This window comes from Manihot esculenta, chromosome 6 (genome assembly GCF_001659605.2).
Source record: "Manihot esculenta cultivar AM560-2 chromosome 6, M.esculenta_v8, whole genome shotgun sequence".
NCBI lineage: Eukaryota > Viridiplantae > Streptophyta > Magnoliopsida > Malpighiales > Euphorbiaceae > Manihot > Manihot esculenta.
Genome location: NC_035166.2, coordinates 17,870,923 through 17,887,556, shown reverse-complemented (window position 1 = coordinate 17,887,556; position 16,634 = coordinate 17,870,923). Strand labels below are relative to the sequence as shown.

The 16,634-nt window shown below is 32.9% G+C and overlaps 1 protein-coding gene across 1 annotated transcript; it reads right to left on the bottom strand.

The window, feature by feature from the left end:
- Positions 1–11: 11 nt before the first annotated feature.
- Positions 12–15,169, bottom strand: LOC110616648 (isoamylase 1, chloroplastic). The gene is made up of 18 exons (XM_021759081.2): positions 14,526–15,169; positions 14,265–14,447; positions 14,013–14,105; positions 12,889–13,041; positions 10,508–10,599; positions 9,810–9,951; positions 9,624–9,731; positions 7,458–7,543; positions 6,761–6,832; positions 6,517–6,643; positions 5,016–5,102; positions 4,214–4,306; positions 3,858–4,016; positions 3,372–3,455; positions 1,446–1,526; positions 1,281–1,363; positions 1,069–1,186; positions 12–376 (listed from the first exon to the last, which is right to left on the bottom strand). The coding sequence occupies exons 1-18, from the start codon at positions 14,883–14,885 to the stop codon at positions 113–115; spliced, it is 2,385 nt and encodes a 794-aa protein (XP_021614773.1). The 5' UTR covers positions 14,886–15,169; the 3' UTR covers positions 12–112.
- Between the last annotated feature and the right edge of the window lie 1,465 nt (positions 15,170–16,634).

Below are 16,634 nucleotides of genomic sequence, written 5' to 3'. Positions count from 1 at the left end.
TAGAGATCATATTATATCAAATGTTAGGCTGTAGAATGATTGTACATTAAACTGGAAATATGTACAACTTGCATACTTTGAAGCACTATTTTTGAAGAAGTTAGGATTCAAGCTAAGCAATTTCATCAGGAGAAAGGATTAAGATGATAGAAGAGTAAGTATGCATGGGGTAAAAATTTGCATCCAGGAAGTGACCATACTGTTTAACAGCGGCATCTCTTTCAGGGACGTCGCTGTAAAGGAAATCATATGGTGCCGGCTTCCCAGTGTCTACCAGAGGCTCCCATCTGTATCCTGGCCGTTCAGGCAGTGTGACGGTAACAGGCAAATGATTAGCATTGAACGCAACATATATCTCTCCCTTTGCTGAGTCAATCTGGGTCCAAGCTCAGAACAAATTTGGATGAATTAAACAATTGAAATCAAACAAGCCTTAGTGGATATGAGAAAAATAATAAGAGCAACGCCATTAAACCATAAATTTAATTTAGGAGGTCAGGAAGAGAGCATAATGGCATGCCAAGATTATCTGCAAATAATGATATTGATCATAATAACATAAGCATGAATATTTTCTATGTATTTTTCTGTGTTGAAGGCAACTCTCACATCCACCTCAATCCTATGTCGTGGAATAGAAATCTAGTTTGGGAGCGAGACGCATGCTAAGCATCACTTATAGGATAATGGTCGAGAGCGATTGGGAAATCTAAAGTCTTCGTGAACTAACACAGAGCACTGTAACATGCAAACACTATTTTTTTCCTCTTAATGAGCAAACAGTGCTTGGAAAACTGTACAAATAATTGTAAATAAATTCTAACATAAGTTTACTGCCACTTAGATAGCACAAAGTGCTGAGTCTATCACAGCACTCGTTTTCTATGGTTATCTCCGACTATGCATAGTAATGGATTTTGAAACTAAATCCTAGTGCGACACAATGTACCAGAGGAGAAAAGCAGTTAGGTAAGAGTCACAGTCAGTGAAGCAATGCTCAAATGGCTTTAGGGAGGAGGGAAAGTCAATAATTGGTATATATATCTCTGAAAATTTTTCAAGAAATACCTGTGTAAAGGCAACAAATCGGCTTGTCTCAGACCAATCTGGCACACAAGGGTAATGACCATGCCACTGTAACCTCTCTGCTGTTGGGAAATCATTCAAACCAAGGGACTTGCACTCACTGCAATAGCATCACATGATATGTGGAAAATGTAGGTTGAAGAATAAACAAACTTCATCAAGTAGAATTTTTTACATCAAAGAAAAACACTCACTGGCGGAACTTGGTCATCTGGCAGCAAAATCTATAGAAGTCTGATGATGACTCTTCCTTCTTATCCCATCGAAAGTAATTGATCTGCATCATAGCAGACAATCACTAAATATAATCAGCAGTTGCTTCTGGTATATAATAACAGCAGCAGGGTGCAGAAGATCACATAGTTGTCATGGCAATATGTATTGTTATTGCCCCCTTTTGTGTGACCATATTCATCCCCCATATATATCATTGGAATACCCTGCTCATGACAAAAGATCAAGGTTAGTTGCTAATGCACTTTCTGGGTTAAGATAAAAGTCGGTTTCAGCTAACTACAGCACAGATAGATCTCACAATCAACAAACAAATTTAACTGCATTATATCAGAGGCACCACTAGAAAAGCATCTATGACTACAGTCATCAGATGCTTTTACATTTGACGTGCTACATAGTTTGTACTGTCGCAGTATTGTCCATTAATTTTCTATTCCCACCACTACATCATAAATGCACCAGCTTCATGCTTTTTTCAGTTATAACACAATCTTTTGAGAAGATTGTCAACTTTTGAGGCAATGTTAAGCAGACTAGGTATCTCCCAAGGAATTAAAAAATATATATATATAAGAGGCTCTCTAACTGATCTGTACTGATGCAACTGTGCAGTGAACTACTTGTTTTTATGCCTACTCCAATCTATTTTTAACAAAAATATAACAAGATGCATAGAACTCCAAGCATAGTTTTCTGAGTTCAGGATACTGGCTCATTTTTCCAGGGTGAACTATACACTCTCTGTTTTAATATATTTGAAGAGTTCCATAACTTAATTACTTTTTCTTGGATCGAAGTTTAAAAATGTGTTTACTTATGGAAAATCAATTTTCTATATTCCATTTTCTAAGAAAACTCTAGTTTTCATTTTCTATAGAAAACAACGGAAAATATTGCAAACGCATTCACTTATCAATGATAAGAAATTATTTATAACTATTATAATTAAAAAATAATCATTAAAAAATATATTTGAAAAACATTTTACCAAGTATTATTTATTTATTATAATAATACAATTATTTTTTATAATAATAAACAAATATTTTATAAAGTATTTAATTTTACTTATATAAATGATATAATATAATTCTCACGATAGAAGAGTCGATTGTATTTCATTTGAACAAAACTTTTATTATAAAGTAAAACAGTAGAAAACAACTTAGAATTGTTTTTCAAATCTTAGCTAAATTTTGGAAAACTAGAAAGCTAGTTTTCCAATTCTCCATGTGCCGGTGGAAAACAGGTAATGCGAACACAAAAAACTATTTTGCAGTTTACTTAGAAAACTTCTCCAAGAAACTACTCCAGTTTACTTTAAGTAAACAGGTCCTAAGTGTTTCAATTAGTGCATTACTTGCCGACCATTGAGAGGAAAGAGATGGGAAAGGAAAAACAAAGGAATACTGAGAAATGGTAAAGATTCAATAAAGAATAGAATAGGAAGATAAGTAGAAAGTGAGACAAGCTTGCAGATTTCATAAAGCAGAGAAGATAAAAAATATAGATAAGAGGATTAGCAACCAACTTATGATGCAACACCTATATTTCATCTCCAGATAAAAGCAAGGTATAGTGGTAGAGAATTGATGGATGATGGCTGGGGGAAGAGATAATGTAATTGGTTTTTCAGTTCTCTATTTGGAAAACTGACACGTGAATATAAAACTTTATTTTCCAATTTTTAAGAAAAATTTTCCAGAGAAATGCTTTAGTTTTCTGTAGGCGAACAAACTCTTAAGTTTTCTAATTAAAATGTGTACAGAATATTGCATGTCGCAAAATGCAAGCTACTCATCTGAGACACAATAGAGCAAGAGATTAACCAGGCTCTATTGTACACTTTTCCCATTTCCCACCAATCCTCTACAAATATTGCTGTTTGAGGAGACTTAAACCAGACGTCAGGAATAAGTAGAAAAGCCAAAACCAGGAATAAGTAGAAAAGCCAAAACCTATTCTTTGCTTAAAAGTCTTCATCAATGGGCTAAAAAAATTAAAATATTATCTCACATGTAAATGTCAATGTGTAAAATGAACCTTACTTGTGAAACCATAAGACAAACAAAGAAATTTCGCATTTGCCGTTTCCTTAACTTCTTCACTAAGATGCTTGCAAACTCTCCTTCCTGTGAGGTGATTTAATGGAACAGAATGAATTAGCACAGATGAGAAAGCCAAATAAACCAAATCTGGAATGATTGAATTCATATAATGCAGGCATACAATTTGCCCTAAAAAGAGGCTGCAAGTAGAAGAAAGAGTCGCTATGCCATGCAATCTAATGATTTTGTCTCTTCATTCACTTTAGGCTTCCTTCTATAAAATCCAATAGTCACATACTAAACATTAAAATAAATAAACAAAAGTAATTCACCCAGATAAGTTGAATAGCACTCAAACAAACCCCCTTAAAAGCCCAAATAGAAGTGCAAATCACCAACTTGTCTGAAAAGGTATTAAAAGCTGGCGATTTTTGAAGTGGACATTTCTCTCCATCCAAATTCAAACACTAGCATAACAAACTTTACCTGTCCACAGTTCCAGCTATTGTTATGATTCTCTCCATCATTGTTGTCTTCCCCATTTGCCAAGTTATTTTTGTTATTATAGGTCACCAAATCAGCCAAAGTAAAACCATCATGAGCACATACAAAGTTGATGCTGTTCCATGGTTTCCTTCCTCCTTCCTGAGCACGGACGTAGAAACATGTCCAAGTGTTAGAGCAGTGTACATTTAGTAGATTTCTCAGTGATCTAGTCTAGAGTGCTGGCACATCATTATTCCATATGTCATTCAAAAAAAAGAACAGATCATATATATAATTTAGATAAATAAAGATAATAGGCTCAAAATAGCAGAAAGACCAGCATCATTAAGGCACACCTGGTATAGATTAGGGCTACCACACAGGCATTCAGCGAAAGCCCCAGCAAAGCCATCTGTACCCTTGATGAACTGCCTCACAATGTCACGAAACTAAAATTGATGAAAAGAAAAGGGAAACAAAAAGATAAATCAGCTCAAGCCAATACCTAATTGGGATATTAAGAATGCATATTTTAATAATAAAATCATCCAACGCTATGGAACAGCAGCATATGATAATACAAGATGGCACAAAAATACAAATTCCTTTTCTCTTCTCTTCCAGCATTGTACTTTTTGTCTCCTCTCTTATTTTACATTTTGCTCACTCCATATTTTGTACTCCACCATTCTTCAAATTCTAATACAGGTAACAATATTGCAAGGGGACTAAACATCAATAATTAATTATGAATGGCACCATATATAATTTCAGAGTCCAGGACAAGTGTACTAGCAGAAAGGTTTTAAGATAAGAAGCTAATGGTGAAATTATAACATTAAACAACAGGGTGAATTCAAAGCATGCCTAAAGTTGCTCCCAACTGACACTGACCCATTAATATGTTGGGTTGTGAACTCGTCATTTTAAGGACATAAAAATTTCCAAATGCCTCAAAGATTAAGATTTGGACATGTATTGAGATTGCGGACTCTATGAAGGTGAATATTTTGATACCAAAAAGAGAATCAATGAAGTCATAGTTTTCATTTTTGCTCAAGCAATCAATTGCAGATATTTTATGCAAAGCTGCTTTCAAAACTTCATTCAGATCAATTGAAATGATCCTCTATAGAACAGTTTAACTTCCAAACTAACCTTCCCATTCCACTCCGACCATATTTGCCAATGAGGAAATGTACCCACTTGATACAAGCCTCCCGCATCCCATGCTTCAGCAATGAGCTTTTTAATAAAATAGAAACTAAGTTAGCATCAGTTAAGAATAATAGCATTGGCACATAAACAGATGACAGTAGCTATCATTTAATCCTAAAACTAGTATAACTGAAATAATAGTGTATGAAACCCAAATAAAAAAATTTACAAAAGAATTCCAGAGGCAAAATGGGGAAAGGTCAGAGTTGAGAATCAAAAGTGAAAAATTAAGACTGATCCAGCAACATAAATGGATATATTTGGAGTTACATTATTTGCTAAGATAAGTTTTGCAAGAAAAAGGTGACTGCAGCAAAATTTCCAGAGAAGATCTATGAAAAGCTTGATGTGTTAGAAGTGGAGTAGAATGTCCACAAACTACCATGAATTAGGGAAAGCAAAAGTTTAGCCTAAATCAAATATGCATCATGGCATAGATCCATGAGATACATTTGAAACCAATTAGTAACTTATAGACCAAACTAATTGGACAAAAAAAAGATATAATTGAAGAAGTGCAGAAAGTGTTGAATATATTAAATTACGCCCTTTACACCTTTATGCACTTTGCACCTTCAATGAAAATATGGCTAGACAATCAAATAGAGGTAATCAAATAGAAAATTATCCGAGTGGAAAGCAAGTTATATTTGTATACAAGTGATTTCACCCACGGTAAAGTTGCTCGGTAAATATGTCACTTGTCTTCTAGCTCTTTAGAAACATAAGTTTGTTTCATGCAAGTGGCAACAAGGTTTTAGAAATTTCTTGTTACAGGGTTTGTAAGAGGCACATTCATATTTTTCTCATTTTGTGATTTGAAATCAGGAGATGATGCCCGATCCCCTTAATGAGTTGTTTCTCAAAAGGAAACAGCCATAACATAACAAAATTAGAAAGGGAGAGAGGCTTATTTGGGGTTCGGGCTATTGGTTGGATATTCTTTCTTTTCCTTTTCTACCAGACTTTGTTTAAGGCTTTTTTTTTTTTTTTCATTTGTCACCACCAAACGTTTTACAAAAAGAGGCTTCCGTCAACCATTTATATAAACACATCATTTTTCACCAAATAATCTAATAGTATAATTTCTTATTAGAATACAGAACTCCTGCTCTACTATGTTGTACAAATAGAGGTCTACCACCCTTATGAAGGGTGAATTGGTTTCTCATTTACAAAACAGCCAAAGATTATAGGATCTTCAACATATTACAAGGCTCCAATAAATACCAACAGAAGAAGACAATTTCCCTCATAAAATGTAAGAATTAAGGCGACCAAAACTGTCTAAACTTCTTAACTATGTCAATTTATTGACAATTACATCTCGCATGACGTTCTCTGATAGTAAAATACTGAAAAAATCCATCTTAAAAAATATGAATTGATTAGGAAAAAGCTTCAAAGGAAAAAAATGAGAAAAATAATCTAAAGAAAATACCTTTACTTCACGAAGTATTGGATCATTACTTATCATGTCAATCAATGGAGGGCTCCCAAGAGGAGAACCAGTCGTTAACAAATCACCTTCTATTGGTTTCCCAAATACATTAACTGGATCCCATAGACTAGTTGAGAAAGGAAATTTCAAAAAAAGAAAAATCAGTGGTATTAGAAACTGAAATAATTGGCATTTAAAATAAACTAACAAGTCTATGGAGTATTCAGAATGTTTAAATAAGAACCTGCTACCCCTGGTCATAATAGAAGCAAGATCAAAGCGGAAGCCATCCACATGCATTTCTATTACCCAATATCTATAGCACAAAAAAGCAATTTCAAATACTATAGAAAAGAAGGAAATTTGCAATTAAAGATGATAAATATTATTAAAAATACAAATTAAAAAAGAGTTCATCATCCACAAGCACAATAGACAAGAATGAAACAGAATGTATAACATAATAAATATAAAGAAAGCATTGACTTTCTTTTTAGTGTTAGTTTTTTTCTCATAAGCTGATCATACTCGACCAGCATCTAACTGGCATGGTTTTAGCCAGCAGCAAATGGCAGGAACAGGATGTTCCAGTATACTTCCCAGTGTAAAATACAAAATATATTGCAGCCTTTGCTTTTAAGTAAATATGCACCATCATTTAATTACCTTTTTGAAAAATTTTAGGAAAAAAGAAAAATTCAGGAACCACATAAAAAACACAAAAGAACATTATTTTGAAAGTCCAAAAAATTTCTAAGCCATGGATAATATTTTAAACTAAATGTTTCTGATGCATTAGTAACAGATCAAATTTAATAGTATTCAGAAAACAAAGTAAGCATCAAACTAATGAATTGCCAAGATAAATATGATTTCTTCTTCTTCAATTTCTCCTCTTAACGCAGCTATAAATCAGGCATAGAGAGCTCTCATACATTTACCTTAAACAGTCTAATATAAGTTGGCGCACAACAGGATGGTTGCAATTGAATGTGTTCCCACAACCCGAATAGTTATAGAACTCTCCCTGTAATGGCATAAAGTAAAAGTTAACTCACAATAAAACACAAATTCTAAATCATGAACATACAATCCAACTTTTGAACTTTAGAAATATAATATTTTGTTGTTGTGGTTCATAATAAAGATTACAACCTATTTATATATAAAAGACAATATCTAAACAGGAAGGAAAATCAAGTCTATGATTATACAATCCCTAAGATTAAGCAACTAACTCATCTATCAATATTTACTTACTATATTAATATATTTACTTCCTATAATCTATAATACTCCCCCTCAAGTTGGAGCATAAATGTTAATCATGTCCAACTTGTTACAGATATAATCAACTCGTCCCATACAACTTAGCAAACACCGAATTTGTGAACCCAACTTCTTCCAATAATTGACGTACCTACAAAACTTCACAAACGGTTTTTGCCATGATTCGAAATTCAGGTTCAGCACTAGAACAGGAGAACACATTTTTTCAGCTTGGTAAAACGCCTTACACACATCATAAATACGAGAAATATTCCCTTTTGCCAGAATATAGAAATTCCAAATACTACATTAATTCTTTAACAAATTCAGAATGATTAATAAGACTAATCAGCTTACTGTTCACGAATCTGTGAACAGTACTCGTAACTCGTGAACAGTACCCAATGAACAGTACCCGATGAATAATTCTCGTGAACAATAGCTGATAAACAGAGCGCTAAATTTCCAAATGTTACCCTTTATGGATAACCCAAATGAACAGAGTCCTGAGTCTCCAAATGCTACCCTTTATGAGTAACCCAAATGAGCAGCCTAAGTCTCCAAATGTTACCCTTTATGAGTAACCCAAATGAACAGAGCCCTAAATCTCCAAATGTTACCCTTTATAAGTAACCCAAATGAACAGAGCCCTAAGTCTGCAAATGTTACCCTTTATGAGTAACCCAAATGAACAGAGCCCTAAGTCTCTAAATGTTACCCTTTTCCCAAATGAACAGAGCCCTAATGTTACCCTTTTATGGGCAACCCAAATGATCAGAGCCCTAAGTCTCCAAATGTTACCCTTTTATGGGTAATACAAATAAACAGAGCCCTAAGTCTCCAAAAGTTACTCTTTATGGGTAACCCAAATGAATAGTATCAAAAAAAGCCTCCACCCAACACCCAAACGAACTGCAAATTTGACAAGGAAGCTGCAAAGCGACTTTGGCATCCTCTTTAGGTGAACGGTGAGAGACAAATATTATCCTAGATGGATAACACAAAAGAACAGGAATACTGAGTCTCCAAAAATTTAAGACTTGACGAGATAGAAAAAAATAAATCTCTACGAACCTGGCTCTGATACCATGTAGAAATATAATATTTTGTTGTTGTGTTTCATAATAAAGATTACAACCTATTTATATATAAAAGACGGTATCTAAACAGGAAGGAAAATTAAGTCTATGATTATACAATCCCTAAGATTAAGCAACTAACCCATCTATCAATATTTACTATATTAATATATTTACTTCCTATAATCTATAACATGAATAGTTTAAACCCTCTGTAGTAGAGGTAGCTTAAATCTCAAAGGTTACTCAAAAACCCTCAGCATTTATCCTTAATGATGATGTTACATCCATAAATTTCAACTAAATGGTCAGAAAACAAAATATCCATCTTGTCACATTTCTCATTGATTTATTGAACTAAATAAACCAATATAGATTAATCTCGTCTATTGTTAATATATCATCAGAAAGCAGAAATGAAATCTATATAATCATACCACTCTCAAAGAGATTGGTATTTCAAAGGAACATGAACCCAAATGCTTTTTTTTGAAAAGAAAGGAAAGAAACAGTCAGTGTCAATGTAAAGACAAGAATAGACAGAGAAATCCAATTCAATAGATTTCACTGAATCTAGACAAAATCCCAGCCAAGAAATTTGATGCCTCAGAAAAAGAAAAAAGCAAACATCCAGTTTCTCCTCCATCATTTAGAATCACCTATTTAATCCCAAAGAGGCAACTGTATCTAAAACTAGTGCATCATTTTCTTATTTTATTGAACATCAAAAACAACTGGCAACCGTTTCAAGCCCTATACCTTGGGAGCAAGCATATAATAGACACTGTTATCTATTCCTCTAAAAGATAAGATGGGGCCTTTCTCATTTCCTTCAGCTGTGTGATTGAAAACAACATCCATGATCACCTGCTCAAGTAAATAAAGGAAAAATATTTAGAAAACATCAGAAGAGAAATTCTACATTGTAATGCAACAAGGTGTGACCTCAATTCCTCGTTTATGAGCTTCTCTAACAAGAAACTTGAACTCATTAATTGCATCACGGCCACAGTTACGTGTCCCAGCAGAAGAATATCTTGTCATAGGTGAAAAGTAATTGACAGTAGAATATCCCCAAAAGTTCATCCTGGACAGGGGATGAAATTAGAAGTTGAATGTGTTACATGAATTTGTTTGTTGTTGTTTCTAAAATTCTGAAATTAAAGAACATTTACTTGTACAGAAGGAAATGGAATAATTACAAAGTAATTCAGGAATGCAGCCATTTTTATAGATGGAGAAACATCTCCACATCTTCTTAACCATAAATCGCTGGGCAAAGAAAAGAAATTTCACATGTAGAGATCTAAACTTATGTCAAAATGTAGCATATATAGGTCTGAAACATGAATTAAAACCTGAATATTCTTTAGCCAATTAATAAGTAATATAGTGTTTCAGGTCAATTAGATTAGGAAACAGTAAAAATGTAATTTCAAATGTGAGAATTTAAGAATAAAAAATTTAAAAGAAAAGCCCAACAACAATAAACAAATATCAGCATTGAGGTATAGTTGATGGTTATACATTCTTATAATATATAGACCTTTGACTGCATATAAATTCTGATATAGCTTAATTAGGGTTATATAATTTAACATGGAATCATCTGAAATGCTTACCAGCTGATAAATCTCGCTTACCTGTGGTCGCCCAAGACAGAATTGTAACTGAAGTACTCAAGCTCATTGAACTCATGGCATGGCATTAACTCTATGCAATTGACACCAAGTTCCTGAAAACCAGTAATTGCCTAATAAGTTAGAATTGAAGAATTTAATACTCTATGAACCCAAAAATACACCAGGTGGAGAAACCTATTGGCAACGAAAACCACGTTAACAGCAGTTACGACACAACAGATAATTATCATTTAACAATATTTTCTAGCACCCTGGCATACATACAAATTGAAGATGTCTTCACGGAAAATGCTCCAGCTAGGGGTGTGCATCGGTCGGTTCGGTTCGGTACCGAATTGAATCGGCAAAAACCGATTTAACCGAATTCTTTTAAATTGTAAACCGAACCGAACCAAATAAGATATAAAACCGAATCGAACCGAACCGAATTGGTTCGGTTCGGTTCGGTTCGAAATCGGTTTTTGATCTTTTCAGTTAGCTTAATTTCGAAGCAAATTCTTTTGTTCACAAATTTGAAACTAACAGATCATCTGCTTCATATACAAGGTTCAAATTTCAGAGCAAAAGCCGAGATGAGATTCAATCAGCTTTAACTGAACATCAAAAGCCAACAATTTTACTCAGGAAATATAAAGTTCAAAATTTCCCCCAAATGTAGAGGAAATTTAGGAGGCGAAGAAATTGATTTAAACATACATCAAAAGGAGAATGGTGAACAATGAGAATCCACACCAGCAACAAATTTTCTTTAAAACCATTAGAAAAACAAAAGAATGGAATCAATTGAATTTACCTTGTAAGGATCAATAGTTTTCGCCTCTCCAAATAACAGAACCAAAGATAAAACGACAGTCAATGACAATGTAAAGGGCTTGTTCATCTTAAAATCTGCAGTGCGAAAGTGAATATCCCACTGGGTGGGTGGATGGCCGTGGCTGCGGGACTGAAGACGCGAAGGATGGAGAGAAAGACTCTGGCTGGCTTTCGCGAGTGGGTGAGTCCGTGGGTGGGTGGCTGCGGGACTGGCGACTGGGTGGGTGGGTGGCCGTGGCTGCGGGACTGAAGGACGAGAACGGAGAAGGGACGAGAAAGGTGAGGAGACTCTCGCTGCCGTCAGCGTGCTTCAACTGAGATTGAGGTTTGAGAGAGAGGGAGGTAGGTAGGTGGCTGCCTGTATGCGGGAGCGGGATGGGAACTTGGGAAAGTGACGAAGTTAAGTGATATAACCCTATCATAAAACGCAACGTTTAAGGCTGATTCGGTCGGTTCGGTTCGACCGAATTATTTTGTCTCTAAAACCGAACCGAACCGATCAACCCGAAATTTTCAAAAATTAAAACCGAACCGAACCGATTTTATTTTAAAACCGAACCAAATTATTAAATCAAATCGGTTCGGTCGGTTATTTCGGTTCTGACCGAACAGTGCTCACCTCTAGCTCCAGCTAGTGTTAACTGAAACAAAAGATATATCAATCTTCTAAGAAAACAAAATGAAAGAAATACTTTGCACATATTCTATCGTTTTTTCTTTTCTTTTCAAATAAAACCCAAATACGACTAGTGAAAATTAAACCAGAAATTGGGCAAAGAATGCAAAATAATAGATGCTGATAAATTCCAGATAAAGATTGTGTTTAACTTCCAATACTTAATGATTAGTTGCAGATTCTAATGAGTAAATAATTGAAAGAAGAAAATAGCATGAATTAGAAATGGTAAGCATTACCAATTTGCATGCCCAAGAAAAATTTCCTAATATCTGAAATTCTGAATCAAATATCCGAAATAACAGAGAATATAATGACACAGAACAGTCCTCTCACCCAATTCCACACGCTATGGGAATTGGAATTCGAGGACCCTCTCCTTGAAAACTGGGCTTCTAGAGCTTTAAACCCTTTAGGCCTTTACTATAGGGGGCTCCAGCAGAAAATATTTTTAGAAAGAACCTTCTATGACACAGCCAGGCTGCCTTCAAAAACCCTTTAGTGGCTTTTTCTAAGAAGACAACATAAAAGTGTTACAGTAAATCCACAAAGGCACAAACACCCCAGAGCACAAAAGATCATTTACAACAATTAGAGCTAGGACACTCAAATCAATGTGAGATTAAATGGATCACACTGAGACATAAATCCAAACAATAAACCAAAGTATTCCAACAATTAACAGCCTGGAAAGAAACTTTAATTTCCCCTAACAAAGTCTACCCAATAACCAAGTATTAAATTACTAAATTTTATTTCCGCCAAAGATTGATAGCGATAACTTCTTTAGGACTCAAGTATAAATACTGCTTATCTTTTCTTATTTTTAAAAGTTTACTCCCCACCCCCACCCCCCCAGGATGCTTCATCACAGAAATGCACTGGAACCTACCTTCAAGTGATCAAGCTTTTCCACAATACCAAGATATGTCCCAGGGAATTCAGTTCTGCTTGATTCATGCTGTGTAAAACCTCGAACATGCATCTCATATATCACTAGATCTTTCTGAGAATATCTCAATGGTAGATCTCCTTGCCAGTCAAACTGCAAAAATAAAAGGGCAAATGCTTAAAATTATCTTTGAGTACAATCAATTAATTGATACCAAAAACTCACTCTTAGCCTAGTGCAATTGCACAAGATCCTAATTTCACATATAAGAAAGGCTACACTAAAAGAAAATTGACTATAATCCCAAACATATGGGCACACTGTGCGGTATAAATTTTACAACAATTGAATCAAAACGAACAAACTATTCTAACTCATGCTAAAGAGGACTAGGCTTCAACCTGATTAGCTTCCTACTTCATAAATTGATCGATGAGAACTATGATGTTTAACCCGATGAATCCTACTTGAACAAAATACAAAATTCATTTATTTTCTCAATTAAATTCAATCTGAATGCAATTTTTTTATATATGAAAAAAACCGGAGAAAAACAAAGCAGAAGAACATATAATATCAATATATTTATTAAAGTTATTTAGAAATAGATATATTTTGGAAATACTATAAATATATTTTGACTCTCATCAAGGTTTGAGCCATAAAATAAACAACAACCTATAACAAACAGGTCTCTTAAGTTACCATTCATAGATCAACTGAGATTTGGTCACAGCACCAATTACTGATAAACAAAGTTGTATTTAGATTAAAAATTTGTCAACTAACCAAACTACTTGAAGAAAATAAAAATAATAACAGTTTGTTGATAATGATTTTCTTTTGAAACCAAAATTACCCATTGACTTCTTTCAGGAGGCACTAGTTTGGGGACTCAAACATAGGAATGATTTGTATGATGGACAACACATATATGCCACTCTGTGTGTGTGTGTACACAAATTTCACCATCACTTCTTTCAATTGTTATTAAAAAAACAATAATTAATTATACAGAAACTTATGAAAAAATTTTACATCAGCTTCAAGAACTCCAAATTGTTTTCACGACAAGACGGAAGGGAGAAAACACAAAAAAGGAGAGAAAATTATACATCGAGTACCTTATCTTGAGCAGCCGGTATCATACCAGCCATTTGGGGCCAGCAATTATCATCAGGTCCTAGAACACCAAATTCCCCTCTGCTTATAACTGCCTAGACGATTGAAAAGTAAATCAGCTATTCTTGCACTTGAAAATTGTTACAATTAAGTCATGTACAATTTCAAAACATATATACGAACAAACGGAACACTTATCCACTATTTTCAAGAATTAAACTATATGAGAATTAATAAAGGAAACACGAACTAACTTTTGCATAAGGATCCAACACTATCTTAGAAGAATCAAAGTAATGTCCTTCCCCACGAGAAAATTTTCCATCAAATCTGTAGCCATATAATACATCTCTAAACTCTCCTTTAAGAAATACATGCCAAATATATCCAGTCTTATTAGCGAGAGGATCTAGGGGGATCTCCTCAGTCACTCTATTCTGCATCAACAAATGGAAATCGTTACCTCCATATCAACTTCAATCTAAAAACTAAAACAAAACATAAAAATTACTAACCTCAGCTAAATCATCGAGAGAAATCAAACAGAGAGAAGCAGAAACGGCATTGGCAGAATAGACAGAGAAATTAACTCCACCATCCCTAACAGTAGCCCCAAACGGCGCCGGATGGCCCTCAGACACCTGATATTTTCCCAATCTAGGCTTGTCGACAACCACCGCAGTCTCCAACTCTGATCCTCCATCTCTTCTGGTGGCTTGAATCAACGGAGAAGTCCTAACAGTCGATAATGATTGAGAATGGGAGAAGCATTTCCTTTGGCGGAAAATGAGAAATTCAGCGGCATCCTTGTTTCGAGGAGGAATGTGAAAGGGAAGAGAGAGGAAGCGAGAAGCAGAAGATTGAATTAAGTCCATCGTTGGTATTACTTGGTGATAATCACCTGAACACTGAACTGTTGAGGAGTATATACTTTTTGTTGCCAAGTTCTGACTGCTCAGCTTCCAGTGGCTATGGAGCTCCCAAACAGTGGAAGTTAACTGGCGGCAGAGTCCCAAAACACTGGCTACAGAGTTACCAGACTCCAGAGGGTAAATGATGGATGGGCAAGGGAAGGTAATGACTAATGAGGGAAATAGCAGGGAGAGTAACTATAAGAAAGAAGTTGCTTATTTCTTCTTCCCCTAGTGTTGCACTAATTTTTTTAGCAAGTTTTTGGAGGGATAATTAAAAAAGAAAAAAAAAAGTAATTTGGCGTTTTTTAACTAGATCTGATTTAATTTATAATAAAAAAATCATTTAACTTTCACTCTCTTGATAATATAATCTAATAATGGATCAATAAAAATATAAATATAATTTAATAATGGAGGAATAAAAATTAAAAATATAATAATTAATTAATAATTTTTCTATAAAAAAATTAGTAAATATATTTTTTGATGAAGAAAGACTCTATTTTAAACTTTAAAATTTTATAAAAATATAATTTAATTCATATATTTATAAATTTAATTATAAAATTTTATTTTTAAATAAAATAGTACCTTCAATTATAATTTATTCATATATTTTTATAAATTAATTTTCTTTGGTTAGAATTCACTCATATATTCTCATAAATTCATCTTTAAATATTATAATTATTTATGAATAAATACTTATATTTTTTTATAAATGACTCACAATTTTATTAAATTTAATATGTATTTAATAATAAATTAATAAAATAAAATAAAATTAAAATTTAAACATAATATACATTTAAATTCAAGTGAAAAAATATTTCTCTTTAATCTTTTTCATTTTCAAGGATCTTTTATTTAATTTTTATTTTATTATTTTTATATATAAAATATTAAAATTTAATAAATAGAAAAATTAATTTATAAATATAAGAATTACAATGTTTAAGAATTAATGTGCAAAAATATAGCAATTAATTTTAATTAAAAATATAAAATTTAACTTAAGAAATTATTTTATTAATATAAAATTTGAATTACAAAATTTAAAAATATATTTTTTATTAAATATTAAAGAACAAATTATAATCTACTAGTAATAATTAACGGGTAAACTATACTTTTAGCTAAATTAAAAAATTTAGTTACAATTTAATATATAATGGGATTGTTTACTTAAATAAATTAATTTTTTATCATGTGAGATCTATATTAATAAAGTTAAATTATATATTTTAACTATTTACGTAATTTCTTAGCTAATTTTTTTTAAAATTTGACTAAAATTTTCAAATTCATCAAAATCAAATCAGTTTATAAAGTCACTTACTAATAAAATTTAGTTAAAGCAAACTATTTTTGAGTGAGACTATAGTGTTAAAATTGGCATTAATCGAAGCTAAAATTGATCAGCACTTATTTACAAATTAAAGGTAGTTTAATAAAAAGTAAAAGTGGAACAAAAATTATATTTTGACTAAAATATTTTATAATAATTAAATTATTTATAATATTTGTAAGTAATAATTTAGAATATTTTAAAAAATAATTTATAGAATTCCTTTATTGATTGAGCAGCCACATCTTTTTTCTATTGTATAACTAAACTTTTCAATTTAATTAAAATTATCCAAAAAAAATTATATAATTTTTTTGTTAAACAATATAATTTACCATTTATAAAGTAATTATTCTTCACAA

Bases quoted from the DNA above. Each gene is read 5' to 3' on its own strand.
- LOC110616648 (XM_021759081.2), bottom strand. From the start codon at position 14,885: ATGGACTTAATTCAATCTTCTGCTTCTCGCTTCCTCTCTCTTCCCTTT. The intron at 6,644-6,760 runs GTTCTTATTTAA...TTTCTCAACTAG, and splicing joins ATTATGACCAGGGGTAGCAG to TCTATGGGATCCAGTTAATG. The intron at 3,456-3,857 runs GTAAAGTTTGTT...ATCACCTCACAG, and splicing joins ATAGCTGGAACTGTGGACAG to GAAGGAGAGTTTGCAAGCAT.